The 18,369-nt window shown below is 35.8% G+C and overlaps 1 protein-coding gene across 4 annotated transcripts in view; it reads left to right on the top strand.

The window, feature by feature from the left end:
* The window catches only part of PALS1 (protein associated with LIN7 1, MAGUK p55 family member), a 103,113-nt gene that overhangs the window by 20,232 nt on the left and 64,512 nt on the right, over positions 1-18,369 (top strand). For 3 of the 4 annotated variants that reach the window (XM_060004366.1, XM_060004367.1, XM_060004369.1), the window contains exons 2-3: positions 9,487-9,567; positions 16,168-16,690. In XM_060004366.1, the coding sequence (XP_059860349.1) occupies positions 16,324-16,690 (367 nt within the window). In that variant the 5' untranslated portion in view covers positions 9,487-9,567; positions 16,168-16,323. The remainder of the gene's footprint in view (positions 1-9,486; positions 9,568-16,167; positions 16,691-18,369) is intronic. The other variant, XM_060004368.1, reaches the window with a different exon arrangement.

Here is an 18,369-nt window from a genome sequence, read left to right as displayed (position 1 = left end):
GTTGTTCAAGGGTCACCTTTAGTTTGATATGGAAGACAGAGGAGGGAGAAATAAAGTGGGAAAAGTATTCTGGACTAAGTCAAGGGGAGCCATATTCCAGGCTAAGAAGTTTGAAATGTGCTCTACGGAGTAGTTGTTAAGTGCCAGAGTCAAACAGACTTCAGTTTGATGCTCAGCTATGCCATTGAGCTTTTGGCAATGGGCACGTTACTTATCTTTGCTAAATTACAAAATTGAGCAAGGAGATGGTTGTGAGGGTTAAATGAGATATTTCATACGAGGTGTTTAGCTCAGTGGATGAACGGTACCTAGTAAAACCTTGGTAAACAGTTGCTTAAGATAGGGGAAAGGCAACAGGAACTTTTGAAAAGGGATACTGTCATGATTGTACATGTGCTTCAGGAAGGTTAATCTGGCAGTACTCCGTAAAATGTAAAATGATTGTCAGCTAGAGACACTGAGTTGGGGGTGACTATCAAGAAGAAGTTCATAGAAAAACCCATGAAAGAAATAATGTGTATATGATTTAAGGTAGTAGTATGAGAAGAGAGAAGCTGAAGGAGGTATATGTGAGATATTATGGAAGGAGAATTGATGGCAGTTGGTATAATTAGTTATTAACATATTTAGGGGTATTAAGGTTATAATTTTCAGTACTTAAATTTGACCCCATGGGGATAGCTAATTTATCTAACAGGATCTGGTCTATTGTATTTTTATGGTATTCATTTTTCAAGCTATACATTAATATTATCAAAACAGTTGTCAAGACAGGACATTTGGCTCACTATGGCAGGACATACTGAAATTGGAACAATCCAGAGTAGAGAATAACATTTTAAAAATGTTACTGAGAAGTTGCGATATTGGTAGCTTAGTTTCACTTTTCAAATAGGTTGGAAAATTCACTTGCATTTTCTACTGTTTCTCCACTTGACTACTTCTGCTGCTTGACTGAGTATTTAGAAACTGAGCAATAGATGTTATGCTGCCGCAATCTGGCACTATAGTAACTTTGTAGTCTCTTAACACATGTAACAGTGAAATTAATTACCAGATTAAACTTCATTTTATGAAGCACTCAGTTGAGGAGAAAAGATGAATTTTCTATAATCATATTGTAAAGGTAAAAGAATGATGTAATTATGTGATTTTTGAAAGGAAGCCTGTAGTCAGTATGGTATTGTCTTACAGAAATATAGCTAACTTAGCACTGTGGATCCACATAAAGTTTCACTCATCTGGGTTTTAGTTCCTATTCTAGTACTTCTAGCTCTGACTTAACTTGCAGTGCTTGCATATCTTCTGGAAAATGGGGATATCTGACCTGCTTACCTTTCAGGGCACCTGTGGAGATCAAATGAGATAATGTGCTTGGATTACTGTGGAAACTGAAAAGCTTTACAAATGCAAGATGTGAATATGAAATCACTTACAAATTTTCATTTCTAGCCTTTGGTTCCCTGACTAGCAGTTAACAGCCTGACAGAATTCCCACTTTAAATGCAATACTTCTAAAATGGAATTTATCGTCTTTCTAATCCTCCCCCTCCTCTTTCTCTCACTTCCAGGAAGAGAAACTTTATTCTCTGAATTTTCCTATTTTAAGGTCCCATAATTTCTGCCAGGTTCAGTTGTCATGCTCAGTATTTTAGAATTGTATTTGGTTCCTGGTCTCCAAAGCCTGTCAAATCATCCTTTGTTATCAGCATTGTTTGAAATTATCCCTTTTCCTTTCTTCTCCTATTTCCTTTATCCTCCCATGCATAAGTATTAAAACATTGTCTCTATTGGCTTCTCTACTTACATTTCCCCTAGTCAACTCTGGTTACAGTGTAGAGAAGATTTAACTTTCTAAAAAACCTTTTTTTGATTCTTTTAAAACTCAGAAACCCATAGTCTCCCATTGCTTGCAGGAGAAAATTCAAACAATTTAGCTTGCATTTAGAGTCAGTTCTGGCTTTATCTTCTATCTCTTACACTGGCTCTGTTCCTTATCAGAGACTGTTCTTGTTCTCCAACTAGGCCATATATATTGTTGATCGGTAGCAATATTACTGAAAAGCCATATTGCAAGTAATTTTATCCCACAAGTTTAAAAATCCGTTTCTAGTCAGTTTGAAAATGTTGTAAATTAACTTTTGTCTTAGTGCCTTTTTCAGAAGCTTTACTTAACCTTTTGGATGCATTTAATCTTTCATTACCAAGTTGTTGAAGGTGATAATGGGGCAGTTCAAGTAACCAACCATTTGATATCTTTGATACTGTTTGGCTTTTAACCAATTCCTACTATGAGTGTGTGGTCTTGAATATCTCCAAAGACCACCATATCTTCTATTTTGTGTTTGATATAAGCAAATGGAGAATTTTCCCACTGAATTGAAAAAAAAATACTTTTCTCTGCAGAATATTACATAATATATAGGGAGCTTATTATCATCTGGTTAGCAAAATGATTACTTGTTCCTCCAACAGTTTTTTTTTTAAACTTATTTATTTTATTTATATTTATTTTTGGCTGCGTTGGGTCTTCGTTGCTGCGCATGGGCTCTCTCTAGTTGCGGGGAGTGGGAGCTACTCTTTGTTGTGCTGCACGGGCTTCTCGTTGCTGTGGCTTCTCGTTGCGGAGCACGGGCTCTAGGCGCACGGGCTTCAGTAGTTGTGGCTCGCGGGCTCCAGAATGCAGGCTCAGTAGTTGTGGCACACAGGCTTAGTTGCTCCGCGGCATGTGGGATCTTCCCAGACCAGGGATCGAACCCGTGTCCCCTGCATTGGCAGGCAGATTCTTAGCCACTGCGCCACCAGGGAAGTCCCCTCCAATAGTTCTTAATATTGCAAGGTACTACTATAACAGGATACTATACAGATTTGTAAAGGAACATGGTGAATGATTTTTCTTTAAGTAGTCCCATTGGTCCCTGGGAATAATTATGGCCAAAGCTAAGTTTTAGGCATAAAAAAGCAAGAGGAGGCTATTAGGTATCTGGATCTGCAAGTGTGATTTTCATAGAAGTTCATTGGTTAAAAGAGAGACTCTATGGACAAAGTGAAGGAAGGTTCAAACTGAGAATAATCAATAGAAGTTTTCTTTCTTTCCTCTTTGTATTGGATAAGACTAGATAAAAGTAATGGCAGGAGTGAAGAGCTTCTATTCTGAAGTCATACAGACTTGGTATGAGTCTTGGCTCTGTCATTTAGATTTATGACCTTGGGAAGCAACTTAACCTCTTCATACTAGTTTTCCACATCTGTAAACTTGAGGATAACTTTGAGGAGTTGGAAGGATTGAATGTGAATAATATATGTGAAATTTTTGGCACCCTGCCTGGCAAGAAGTGCTACTGCTTCTACTTCTATTAATACTAACCGCTATCACCATCACTGCTACTCAAAACCATTTAAATAATCGTTCTACTTTTGGCCTCTGTAAAATACTACATAAGGATGTTGTAAGGATTATATGATACGAAGGACTTGAAACCATATACATAAAAGTGCACGTTACAGCTGTTGAATATTTATGTTGAGGTGCTCTTTGGGCAAAATACTTCGCTTCTTTAAATTTGTCTTCCTTTTTGTCTGGGGATAACAGTAGTACTTAAACTTGTAGAACTGTTTGAGGATTAACTATGTAAAGTTTGGTAGCCCAATGTTCAGGACACAGAGAGAATCAGTAAATAATAGTAGCTTGACCATTAAATGTTTTGTCTAAACACTTTTTTAGTCTTGTTTGGGCCGCTCTTAATGTAAATATCATTTGATATGCATGTTTAGTCTCTGGCCAGATGGTAATCGTTTGATGCCGGTGTGGGGTGGGGGGGAATGTATCATATGCTGGAATATGTTATTGAAATTGTATTTGCTTTCCCACTCAGGTTCTGGTATGCAATACAGGGCAATTTATTTGGCACCAGTTTTTATTCCATTTACTCTGTTGCTATTCTATTGGCGATCGTTACCTTGTTGAATTTCTAGATTTATTGATCTCTGCCACTTTGTCAAGTGACTTAAATTTTTCTGGACCTTACTTTATGATTTGTAAAGTAAGAGTAGTTCATGAGATTAAAGGTTTTATTATTTAAACATTTAAGTTAACAGAACTTTTATTCCTTGAACCTTAAAAAGAATGACAAAAATGAGCTTCTGCTCTTTCCATCCACTGCCAAGATGACTCTTGAAATAAATCCTTTCCTGAACATTTTGAAAAACACTAGATGATATTTAAGCATCTCTCAGCCACAGTTTATTTGGAAACCAACAGTACTGTACTTGAAAAAGAGTTGAAACACAATCAGTGAAAATAATCTAACGATCAGTGAAAATAATCTAAGTGGTTATTAGCAAGGGAGCTTGACTGTTTAAAGTTTTGTCTTGGAAGTGTGAGAAGCTTATTGAAAATTATTGAATGAGTGAATGCCTCAATTTTGGGTTAGTGATTGCTTGGTTTAACTCAGGGTCTCTCAACTTTGGCATTACTGTCATATTTTGGACTGGATAATTCTTCGGGGGTGGGGACGCTATCCTGTGCATGTTTAGCAACATTTCTGGCCTCTGCTAAGTAGATGCCAGTGGCACCCCCTCAACCCAGTCCTGACAATAAAAAATATGTCTAGACATTGTCAAAATTCTCCTGGTGGGGACAGGCGGAAGGCAGAATCACCGTTGATGGAGAGCCACTGTAATCCAAAAATGTTTTAAGAAGAGTCAAGGTGATATTTATAAATAAATGTTTGATAAACTGGTAAATGAATATTTTAGGATATAGATATTTAACAAATGATAAATGCAGCATTATTTTTCCAGCTAATTTTTCCATGTTGTCTTATTTTTATTTTTGTCTTAAGGCAATCATATGGCCTAAAATTACAGGGTGAGAATAGGAACTTGAAAATTAAATGTTTCTGTTGCAGATATGTTTTATATACAACTTTTGCCAGTTATGTTCAAAGCTGCTAAGTCTCTGAAAGTTTTCATCTGAGAAAGATGTGTCTTGTAAGCTATTGACATGGCCTTATTGATATCCAGTTACATTGAGCAGGAATCATACCATTCTTTTTTTTTGTCTGTGAGAGCAGATGACTTATGTGGCTTTAAGTTATATGTTACCCCTACTTCCCTTTGAAATATTTACTCATTTGATTTCTACTTTGAGGATTTTTTTCAAATGAAGGAATTTTGCTTCCATTCTATACAAATATATCTGACATACTACATTCTAAATATATAAATAGTTTTAAAGCTGTGAGTGTAGCAGTGGCTTCTTTGGCATGCAGTTATCTGGATGATAAATAAAGATACGTTTATCTGAAACCTAAACCATAAACTAAGTAGAATTTTAGAAATGCCATTATTATAGGACTTGTCAGAATGTTCCATTAAAAAATAAACCCAGGACATTTGCATTTGGTCTTTTTCTTAAGTTAAGGGGCTTGGTTTGTCAGTTGTATAAATCTGTTTTGCAGCTTAAAAAAATTTACATTGTTACCTATTGAATTCAGTTTACTTCAAATATATTATTTTTTATTTTAAAAATATTCTGTTTAGTTCTCCATAAGGAATAATTGAAAAAACTAGTTTTTCAATTAAATCTTTGGTGAGTTTATATATTTTTGCTTAAATTGTTGTCACTAGTAATTTCTGAGCTAGTACTTTTCATGACTAGCCCAAATACAGTTGACGCTTGAACAACATGGGTTTGAACTGTGCAGGTTCATATACAGGTGGATTTTTTTCAGTAGTAAATACTATAGTATTACAGGATTCATGGTTGGTTGAATCCATGAATGCAGAATTGCGGATATGGAGGAATCACCTATACGGAGAGCTGCCTGTAGGTTATACATTTTCCATTGCACAGAGGGTTGGCGTCCCTATACCCGTGTTGTTCAAGGGTCAACTCTATTTGAGTTTTGACTTGTATTTACTTAGTTTTAGATATAGTTAAATTTCTTCTCTGTGAAGATGATGTGTGGGGCATTCATTGTTGGAAACTAAAATTTTTGCATTGAGTTAAACATTTATTGAGTAAATAGGTTTTTTTAATGTGATGTCAGTAAATGACTTGGTCTTCTTTTAAAATTGGTTTTGTTGAGATATAATTGACATGTAATAAGATGCAATTTTAAATGTGTAATTTAAAATCAGCTCAATAGGTGTAACTTACATTAAAATTTAATAATTTTAAGTGTTCAATTTGATGAATTTTGAAAACAACTTTATCGAGGTATAATTTACATTCCATAAAATTCACTTGTTTTACAGGTACAGTTTGAGTTTCATTAAATTTATATCGTGTAGATATCACTGAAATCTAGTTTCATTACACTTCCATCCCATAAAAAAATTCCCTTGTCTCCTTTTATAGCTAGTTTCTGCTCCCATCCACAGCTCCAGGAAACCACCAAACCGCTTTCTCTAACAGCACTAATTTTGCCTTTCCTAGAAATTTCATTACAAATGGAAATCATACAGTATGTACTCCTGTGTCTGGCATTATGTTTTTGAGGCCATCCATGTTGTTGCATATATCAGTAGTTCATTCTTTTTTATTACTGAATAGTATTCTGTTTTTTTAATTTATCCATTCACCAGCTGAAGGACATTTGGATAGTGTCCAATTTTAAGTTATCATTATTAATAATGCTTCTATGAATATTCCGTATAAACCTTGTGTTTTTTTACAACTAAAAATATGTATTTCTCATATGGAATCAGTGGGTTATATCATAAGTGTATGTTTAACTTTTTAAGAAACTGTCAAACTGACTACCGTTTCATGTTCTCACCTGTATTAGGGTTTCAGTTTCTCCACATCCTCTCCAAAGCTTAGTATTGTCAGTCTTTTAAATTTTAGCCATTTTACTGTGTTTGTAATGGTATTTCATTGTGTTTTTTTAAACAGCTTTATTGAGTTATAATTCACATACCATGTACAATTCATCCATTTCAAGTGTACAGTTCAGTAACTTTTAGTATATTCAGAACTGTGCGACCATTACCACAATCAATTTTAGTCTTTTCATCACCCCTCAAAAGAAACGTGTACCCCCCTTAGCCATAATCCCCCCACCCCACCCCACCAGCCGAAGGCAATCACTAATTTACTTTCTGTCTCTCTAGATTTGCCTATTCTGGATATTTCATAACTGGAATTATACAGTATGTGGTCCTTTGTGACTGGCTTCTTTCAATTCTGTTTTTAAAGTTCATCAATGTTGTAGCATGTAGCGGTACTTTCTTTTAATTGCCCAATAATATTTCATTTTGGATATACAACATTTTATTTATCAGTTGATGGACATTTGGATTTTTCCCCCCACTTTTTATATTAATAACGCTGCTGTAAACATTTTTGTACAAGGTTTTTGTTTGGACATATATTTCATTTCTCTTGGTCGTATACCTAGGAGTGGAATTACTCTGTGTTTAGCCTTTTGAGGAATTGCCAGACTATTTTACAGTGTGGCTGCACCATTTGACATTTCCAACAGAAGTGTATGAGAGTTTCAGTTTCTCCATCTCCTTATCAGCACTTGTCTTTTTGATTCTAGCCATCCTAGTGGGTGTTGTGGTGTCTCATGGTTTTGATTTGCTTTTCTCTGATGGCTAATAATGTTAAATATCTTTTTATGCACCTATTTTATAAAGCCATTTGTATATTTTCTTTGGAGAACTGTCTATTCAGGTCCTCTTCCCACTTTAAAATCAGACTATTTGTCTTTTTATTATAGTTGTAAGCGTTTGTTACATATTCTACACGTAAGTCCCCCATCAGATAAATGATTTGCAAACATTTTCTCCCATTGTGTGCATTGCCTCTTCACTTTCTTGATGGTGTCCTTTGAAGCACAAGGTTTTAAGTTTTGATCATGTCTAATTTATCTATTTTCCTTTTGTTGCTTGTGCTTTTGATGTCCTGTCTTAAGAAACCATTGCATAATCAAAGGTCATGAAGATTTATTTATGCCTGTGTTTTCTTCTAAGAGTTTTATAGAATTCTTACATGTGTGTTTTTGATTCATTTTGAGTTAATTTTTGTATATGGTGTGAGGTAAGAGTGCAACCTAATTTTTTTGCATGTGGATATCTGGATATCTAGTTGTCCTGGCACCATTTAAGAGACTGTTTTTTTCCCATTTGATTGTCTTGGCACCCTTGTTGATAATCAATTGCCTGTAAATGTTAGAGTTTATTTCTGGTCTCTTAATTCTATTCCACAGATTTCTGTCTATCCTTATGCCGGTATCTCATTGTGGTTTTAATTAGCATTTTCCATAATGATTAATGGTGTTGAATATCTTTCCAAATGTTTATTTTTTGCCATTTGTACATCTTTGGTGGTCAAATTTCTTGCCTCTTTTTAACAATTGTATTATTTGATTTTCTGAGTTATAAGAGTATTTATAGTGAATATAAGTATTTTGCAAATATTTCTCTTTTTATAGCTTGCCTTTTCATTTTCTTAACAGTATCTTTTAGTGGCATATTCTGGGGTGGCTATTCTGCCACTTTTTCAGTGGATCCTAAAAACCTTGTGGTATCAACAGATCTTTGCAACTGATTGGATAATAAAGCTTGAGGAAGATTTAGATCTAGATAGTGCTATAATTAACAATAGTGGGAAGAAGTTCAGGTCAGTTTGGGATATATTGAAATTGAGATTCTGGTGACATCCAGAAAGTAAAAATGTATTTTCTGTTCCCTCAATCTGGAACCCTTTATTTCTGGATCTTCCCACAACTGACTTTTTTTTTTTTTTTTTTTTAATCATTCAAGTCTCAGCTTAATTATCATCTCCTAAAATAGGCCTTCCCTGACCATCTTATCTAATGTTGCCCCTTCCAAACATCACTGTCTATTGTATAACCCTGTTTTACTTTCTTTATAATTCTTTCTCTGAATTCATCTTATTGTGTATTTGCTTTTTATTATCTTTTACCCTATCAGAATGTAATCTCCCATTAGGACAGGATCCTCTTCTATCTTGGTCTTCAATGTAGCATCAACATTCCCCCCTCTGAATTAACTGTGGTTCTTGTCTGTCAGATCCTTTTTGAATCTTTTTGGATCCTAAACTTCTCATTTTCTTGACTTTATGAAACTATTTATAAGGTTTAAAATGGATCCAGAAGTTATAGTTAAAGAAAAAAACCAAAAACTGCATTTTTGTTTGAGCCTAACCTAGAGATTAAAAAAAAAGTCATTAAAAATCATCTACAAAAGGGTCTTGTGCTTTTTTTAAAAGCTTTTAAACCAGTTATGTTTACCTCTTTCTTATCATTGACTTCAGGTAATTTATATTGATTTTAATTGATGTTCATTAGAGATGGGTGTGTGTACATTTTTATTGCTTTATACTGAGAAACCCTAGTCATCTGAAAACAGAATTGGATATCATATTGAATTAACTTTTCTCTGCTATTCCCTCCCTCTAAAAGACACTACAGACTTTTACACTTGATTAATTGTCTCTTTTCTGTTTTACAGAGTAAGAAAGTTAGTCTGAGTTCTGTGAAAAATCAGAGAAGAACTAAGGATAGTACACAAGGACTTTCCAATTTGCATAATGTAAGTTCTTTTCACTATTCTTGGCCTGAATTTTGTGTTAGCTGACAAAGCTGTTTCTATGGAAACAAATAGTGCAACTTCTTAGAATGTCAGAGGAATGCTGATCACTTAAAATGAGACTTCCCAGCTGCTGGTCAAAGGGCATTACTCCTGGGAGAAGGGGAGGAAGGATGAATTGAAAAAAAAAATCTAGAGTTCTAAATGCTAGTGTAGACCGACTGTGTTTTCATATGAAGTATATGTTTTACATATCCCTTTGCCTAAAAGTTAGGATACTGATTATATAGAATCTGGTCTTCCTGCTAACAGTTCATGTTTCCCAGCTCTCACACAAATGGTTTTGTTTCTTGGTGTGGAGTTTTCAGTGGGCCTATATCCCTATATCCCTATTTCAGGCCCCCCAGTCTCAATCATTTGTACTTATTGAAGCTTATTTAGCTTCTTTTTACCCCCTTCTTCTGTATTCAATTCACATAAGCAGAGCCCTTTCTCTCCACTAGTTCAAAGTTAACATTGAAATAGCTTTGGCCTACGAGCCTGAAAATTCATTTTCTTCTTTTGTGGAGTGTAAAGAGTTTTGCTTTGTTTTTAAAATTTTTCTTTCTTTTTTTTTTTCCATGGGGGTGTGGGTATAATAAGCTGGGACTTTGATTAGGATTTGAAATGTGGGCCTTTGAGGCATTTTTATTTATTTATTTATTTTGCGGTACGCGGGCCTCTCACCGTTGTGGCCTCTCCCGTTGCGGAGCACAGGCTCCGGACGCGCAGGCTCAGCGGCCATGGCACACGGGCCCAGCCGCTCTGCAGCATGTGGGATCTTCCCAGGCCAGGGCACGAACCCGTGTCCCCTGCATCGGCAGGCAGACTCTCAACCACTGCGCTGCCAGGGAAGCCCTGAGGCATTTTTAAAACAATTTATTTATAATTAGAGTATTGAGATGAGAATACTCTTAGGACCAGCAGCTTGTAACTACATTGTCTGCATAAGTCAGTCTTTCATTTACATATAAGGAGGTAATTCTCTAGTTCAGTTATTTACCAGCCTCCAAATTGTCAAACAAAGGACTGTAGGGTTTTTTTCCTCCCCCCCACCCCCCAGAGTGACAGAATAATTCCTTTGGACTGGTTCTCTTTCATTGTTTATTGTTATGTGATGACTACATAAATGAGCTAGAATATTCATGGTTTGCCTGTTTAAAAATTATAATGATCATTAATGCTAAAACTGTGGGACACAGCATAATGTTTCTTTGATTCTGGAAGAATCTGTCATGGACCTCATGAATTAACTTGTGAGCATTATGAAGTCTTTAGGAGTGTTGGTATGATGAGATCATTATTTAACTGGGGTGATCTGGAAATATTTCTTGAAGGAATAGTGATTTGTGGTAGATCTTGAAAGCAGAAGATGAAGGGAGAAGCAGTTCTTATTTCTTAGTTCGTAAGACATTTGGGCAGGAAGAGAAAGATATGGGATAGGCAGGCACAAATGAGGAAGCTAACTTAGAAGGCTTGTACAGGAAAGTAGTAAAAGATACAGTTAGAAAGTTTGGATTTACCTTGTGAGTTTAGACTCTGTTCTCTAGGCAATATGAAAGCCATCAGATGTTCTGAACACAGGAGTAATTTGCTTATATGGTTAATTGCGTTTATCCCTTAACTAGTTATCAGGGCTATAGAGATCAATAAGACAGATCCTTGCTGATTAGATCATTTACCTGTATGACGTATAATCACCTTGAAATTGTGTCTAAAACTAAACTCGTAATGCCCTTTAATTTATCTCCCCTTCTATCGAATTCTCCATCTTAGTTAATGACATTGCTGTCCACCTTGTGACCCAAAGATAGTGGCCGTGAAGTCACACTGCCTGGGTTCATATTCTGAAGCCTCCAGTTTGCTTGGTCTTATACTAGGCAGTGTCACGGATCCAGAGATGGGTCGGCATGGTTCCTGACTTCCAAGCGTTTCTAGTCTGGGGCAGACAGACAGAGATACAAATAGCTGTAGTCGAGTTTGATCAGAGATGTGATAGGGATTGTGGGATTTCAGAGGAGGCACATAGCCAGTTTGGGAAATTATGGAAATCCAGAGGAGTATGTATTTGAGCTGAGACTTAAATGGAAAATAGGCAAGGATTAGATCCTAGGCAGCCTGGTTCTGGAGCCTGTACTCTTAAACATTGTGCGGTCTTGGGTAACTGGGTAGATATAGTGGCATTGATTAGAATTGAGAATGAAGGAAAAGGATCAAGGAGAATAGAGGGGATTAAAGGGAAATATGAGTTTAATTATGGACACATTAATTTCTAGATCTCTGTGAGACATTTTGGTAGATAAACTAATGGGCAGGGATCCTGTCTCTGTAGCCCCAGTACCTAGCCAGGGGTAAGTGCTCAACTAAATTTATGTTCAGATCACCCCTTTTTTCTAAATCTTTGATGGCTTTCTTACTGCCTTGAGATTAAGGACTTATATTTAAGACCTTTCATAAGTTGGACCCAGTCAAATTTTCTAGCCAGTATTCTCTTATACAAACTGACTGCTATAGTTCAACTAGCTTTGTTTGTACTTTTCCCATACCTTTAATTTTTTGTCTTTAGTTCATATGGCCTCTTTCTTTTTCCTTCATCCTGTCTTCAAGGCCTACTTCAATCCCCATTCCTCATTTATAAAACAGGCATATCTGGACCTACTTTTAGAGTTTTAGTGAGGATTAAATGAGTGAATACTATGTGAAGTGCTTGCAGTAGTGTCTGGCATAGAATTATGTGCTCAGTAAATGTTGTAGTTGTTGTTACTACTACTACTACTACTACTACTACTACTACTTCTTCTAGTGTTACTACTTCCTTCTCTCCTTTTTGCCCTGCTATATGAAATATAGACACCAAGTTTTAGGAATTCTGTAACTTACATGCTTCTTTAATATAACTTTTCTTCATTCTCACTATCTTAAATTAGTTCAGGACCCCATTTCTTTCTTTCTTTCCCTTTCTTTCTTTCTTTTGGCTGCATTGGATATTTGTTGCTGTGTGCTGGTTTTCTCTAGTTGCGGCGAGCGGGGCCTACTCTTCCTTATGGTGCACAGGCTTCTCACTGTGGTGGCTTCTCCTGCTGTGGAGCACGGGCTCTAGGCACATGGGCTTCAGTAGTTGTGGCACGTGGGCTCAGTAGTTGTGGCTCGTGGGCTCTAGAGCGCAGGCTCAGTTGTGTGGTGCATGTGCTTAGTTGCTCCGCGGCCTGTGGGATCTTCCCGGACCAGGGCTCGAACCTGTGTCCCCTGCATTGGCAGGCGGATTCTCAACCACTGCGCCACCAGGGAAGCCCAGGACCCCATTTCTTACAGTTGCCCTCAAACTGGTCTCATTGCCACCCTTCAGTCTATCCTCTAGTCTTCTACCAGAGTGATATTTCTCTAAAAGTGAGTGTGATCATGTTAGTCCCTGCTTTAAATCCTATGATGATTCTTACTACTTTCAGGATAAAGGTCAACGTTTTCATCTGTTACTCTTCTCCAACTGGCCCCCTGCTTGCCTTTCTAGTTTTATCATTATTCATGTATGACATGCTCCCATTGTCCCATCCAGCCATTTTGCATTCCATTCTACTTTATGCAAGTGCCATATTCTCACGTTCTTCCTTCCTTTTGGTCTTGTGTTTCCCTCTGCCTGGAACAGACTGTTCTATCTGGCTAATTTTTAGTTGTTTTTTGAAATGCTGCTGGAAGAAATGTGTCCTTATGTTTTGAGGGTTTGCTTTGACTATCACAGACTAAATTTTAGAGCCCATCATCTGAATTTATAACATTTCTAAGTTCAGTTGAACAAATACTTAATGGGCATTTCCTATATGACATGTATTGTGTTAAGTACAGGGAAGGTATAAAAATAAGACATGAATGACCCGTTTTTAACAAATTTAGAATCTAATGAGGAGAAATCAACTGAGAAGAATAATCATTCATTTTCTTTGCTGTCTCGGCCAGTGGACTATGAACACGCTAAGGGAGATGTGACCAAAATGGAGATTTAAGTGAATTAATATCAGGTTGCAGAAATTTTTGAGGGTAAAAGACTAGATCCAGATAGACAACAAGCATGATTATAGTCCAAGCATGAGAACTCTGACTGAGATCACCTGGCCTAGTTTCTCTTGCATGATTGTAATTTCCACCTCCATGATTTAGTACAGTGAATATGGACACAATCTTATAATTTTTAAGCTAAGTTTTAATTTCAAATCATAATTTTTGTAGACCAGCATATATATAAATAAAAAATACTCATGATTAAGTTTGATTTTTAATATCCCATAAATGTTGTAAGTAGAGAAAGTTGAGAGTTTTAATTTTCTGGAAGTAAATATACTCCTAAATTTTTAAAATTAAACATAACACTACAGTAACTCCTACATAAATTTCTGCTTACTTGTAATGAAAATATTAAATAAGATAAATTTGCATTTAATCAATATTATAAAACAAGAATTATCTAACATAATTTTTTTAATATATAAATTTATTTATTTGTTTTATTTTTGGCTGCATTGGGTCTTCGTTGCTGCACACAGGCTTTCTCTGGTTGCAGCGAGCAGGGGCTACTCTTCGTTGCAGTGCACGGGCTTCTCACTGAGTGGCTTCTCTTGTTGCGGAGCATGGGCTCTAGGCTCGCGAGCTTCAGTAGGTGCAGCACTCAGGCTCAGTAGTTGTGGCTCGTGGGCTCTAGAGCGCAGACTCAGTAGTTGTGGCACACTGGCTTAGTTGCTCCGCAGGCATGTGGGATCTTCCCAGACCAGGGCTCGAACCTGTGTCCCCTGTGTTGGCAGGCGGATTCTTAACCACTGGGCCGCCAGGGAAGTCCCTATCTAACATAATTCTAATAGCTCTCGTTTTAATGAAAAAGAAGGCAATTTAATGATAAATAAGGTATTTCTATGTAGATCGCATAATTATAAAAAAATAGAGCTATAATTTGGACGGAAGACAGAAAAATCTACCAGAGTTCTTGTGAAAATGTAATTCTAGTGGCTCATGTAGCTTGCATCTATTTTCCTGATTATTGGTCTAGTGGTTTTCCACTAGATTATTGGTCTAGTGGTTTTCCACTAGGGTGGGTTTGTGTTAAGCAGTCTGTGACAAGATGTTTGCTTGAGAGAAGACTGGCTGGCATTAGGAATATCATCTGAAAACTCAGCTTTTGCTTAGTTGGCATGTTCTCTAACCAACCTATTAACTGGAGTGCTACTCAACTCAAGGAGGTAGTAGGTTTATTATTGTAAATATTTTTAAAGTCTTGAGCAAAAGAAGACTAATTAGATTTAATGTGTGGGTTTGCACATATATAAATAATCTGCCTATTTATGCCCAAGAAATGGCTTGATGAAAAGCCATTGTCATCCAGTAAAATATTTTTCTTGTCTAAAATATGTTGAAGGATTTTTAAAATAGGAGAATCAAATTAATACTAAGAATTAATATAAGTATAAATAGTTTTTAGTTCTAAAACTTTATATCATTTAAAACTCAGAACAGGGGACTTCCCTGGTGGTCTGGTCGTTAAGACTTCGCCTTCCAATGCAGGGGGTGCGGGTTCAATCCCTGGTTGGGGAGCAAAGATCCCACATGCTTGCGGCCAAAAAAACAAAACATAAAACAAGCAATATTGTAACAAATTCAATAAAAGACTTTAAAAATGGTCCACATCAAAAAAATCTTAAAAAAAAAAAAAAAACTCAGAACAATTCTATGAATAAATTTTCCAAAGGAATCTAAGGTTCAGAGAGAGAAACTAGTCTTAAATCATAAAGCTAGAGGAAGTAGCAGAGCCAGAATTAAAATTCAGTCTTCTGGTCTCCAAGTCCAATATGTTCTTGTTTGCTGTATAGTGTGACTTTAAAACATTTTTGAGTGGTAACAGATACTACCATTTTCTCTAAATGAATCCTCTGAAAGAATTAACCCTAATTCTTTTTTTAATGCCACCAGTTATAAAGACTGATAACTGACATAGTCTTTTTCTCACTTAAGGTAGTTTTATCCTGTAGATGCCTTAGCTGCTAATTAAAATTTCTTTTTCATTGGGTATCTTCTTCATCTCATAAACTCCGAAAAGTGAATTGTCTCCCATAGTGCTGCCTTTATATCGAGTCAACAACATGGCTTGCTGTATGCCAGGTTCTTTAGGAGTTAACTAGGAAGGGATTTCAATCTCATGTATATTAATTGAGCATAAAGGATTGTGTTGAGACAACTGTAAAGATGATTAAAATACTTTTACACCTTAAATATCTCATTCTCTACTAAACTAGTACCCAGAACCTTCTTATTTTCTTGCTGTGCTAAACTTTCTAATACGTCATTTTTCTTAGCTGTAAAATTAAACAGTATACTTGAGAGGGTACTTTTTTTTCTTGAAACACCTTGTTTTCCTCAGATCTATAAAATGAAAGGAAAATATTTAATCTATATAGCAAGATAATATTATATACTTATGAGATATTTTCTATATTGTGTAGAGATAGAGATTGGAAGTGGACTATGTAAAAAAATCTACTTTTATATTGTAATTCTTATACTTTTTTTCCCCATCTTTCCCCTTAGATTTCCTTCATGGATACATTTTCATAGCATTATTATGTGATGTGAGAAGTTTTTTTTTTTTTTGAAGTAACATGGATTTTATACTACAGAATCAAGAGATTGGCTTTATAGGAAAAATTGAATTATAAAAAGTGGTACGGGTTTTTATAGATAACCATGACAACATCCCATATGAATGGGCATGTTACTGAGGAATCAGACAACGAAGTAAAAAATGTTGATCTTGCATCACCAGAGGAACATCAGAAGCACCGAGAGATGGCTGTTGACTGCCCTGGAGATTTGGGCACCAGGATGATGCCAGTACGTCGAAGTGCACAGTTGGAACGTATTCGGCAACAACAGGAGGACATGAGGCGTAGGCGAGAGGAAGAAGGGAAAAAACAAGAACTTGACCTTAATTCTTCCATGAGACTTAAGAAACTAGCCCAAATTCCTCCAAAAACTGGAATAGATAACCCTATATTTGATACAGAGGAAGGAATTATTTTAGAAAGTCCTCATTATGCTGTGAAAATATTAGGTAAGTAAAAACAGTAGAATAATAGAAAATGTTTTGCTTTTGTTTCTCTTGCCGTGACATAAATGTGTATAGGAAGGAGGAGGGATATAAGAGAATGTAAGTAATAGCAATTTGAATTCAGACCAAGATCAATTCCTTTCTCGGAAAGGCCATATGACCATTGTTTACTGTTAGCCATGTAGAGCTAAAGCACATATCCTAAGTGTTCAGTCACTACAACATAATTTTTATATCTAATCTTTGAATTAAAAATTTATGTATGAGACCTAACTTTTAAAGCCTTGAAATTCACATTTTATTTCAAACTCAAACTTTTATATCAAAATTACTGAAAAAATAGTTTTCAGATTTTGAATTTCTGATTTCCTTAAGGTTAGTAAAATAGTGATAAAATTAATATATGTAGCTTAACATTGATTTGATTTTCTTTAATTAATGGCTGTTAATGAGAACTGGTGCTATTCCTATGTCATAATCCTATACTAACTATTCCCAAATTTCATTTTGTGAAGAAAACAAAAAAACTAGTGACATGAGATATTAATAGATATAAATAAAAAAGAATTCTGTGATCAAATAAATTTTGAGAACACTTGGTTAAATAAGTTAAACAGCTTCTTATTACAGTACTTCTTGTAGCCTTTATAATCTAATAGGCATTATGAATCTATGAGAGAAATTGATGTCGAATGTGTGTTTCCAAACTTAAAATATTTCATAATTGAACTTAACTGCCCTCTCTTCCTACACACACACAGGAGAGATTCCTGAACTAGTGTCAGTGGTATACATTAACTTGTGTTCCCTTAAAACCAGGCTAACTAAAAGGAAGTATTTTATTTCTTAGTGGTTTATTATTTATAGATGTGAAAAGAGAGACACTTCACTTTTCTATGGAAGGAGAGGGTTTTCGTCGTTGTTTTGCCATTTATTTAAGTGTCTGTTGAATCCTGTACTAGATGCTGTAGCAAACAGCTTTCTGTTTAGTACCCAGAGTAGTCCTGTTAACAGGGCTCTGTAATATCCATTACAGAAAAAGAAATTGAACCTCAGTTAAATCACTTGTGTAAGACTCCATGCTGAGTGGTAGGACCAAGTTTGAATTTGCCTAATCTGGATATGCAGTTGATGTACTGCAAAGAACAGGGGGTTTGAGTGGAGACTGATATCCAGCCTGCTCTTCACTCACTAGACCAGAGCTTTGGCTACCAAGAGTGGAACACCTTTTTCTGATTTACTCAAAGGTACCATATGTACTCTCTCTTTGTATATAGTATACCATATATATTAAATCTGTATATATAAAGGTACCATATATACTATATATGGTATATACACCATACATACTATATCTAGTCTAGAACAGTTTCTACTTTATCACATCTGCTTCTTTTCTTTGCTATACATTTACTAAGGATCCACATTTCTTGATAGAAAGCAGTGTGCACACTTCTCTGTGACTTAAGAAATCATAGGTGTGTTCAGTCATAGTGAAGTCTGCTAAATGCCTTCAGATGAAAGGCATTATAGTAAAAACAGAAAGATTACATATTTTTTACAATACATTTATGTGAAGGAATTTTATGCTCTTTTTCCCTAAGAGTTTTGTTAGAGTAAAATTGTTTCATTCCCAATTGCCTCTTATTGGCCTTCATCTCCTACCACTCCATTATTTTATA

The sequence above is a fragment of the Delphinus delphis genome, chromosome 2, assembly GCF_949987515.2.
Source record: "Delphinus delphis chromosome 2, mDelDel1.2, whole genome shotgun sequence".
Taxonomy (NCBI): domain Eukaryota; kingdom Metazoa; phylum Chordata; class Mammalia; order Artiodactyla; family Delphinidae; genus Delphinus; species Delphinus delphis.
This window is presented reverse-complemented; position numbering and strand designations above follow the sequence as displayed.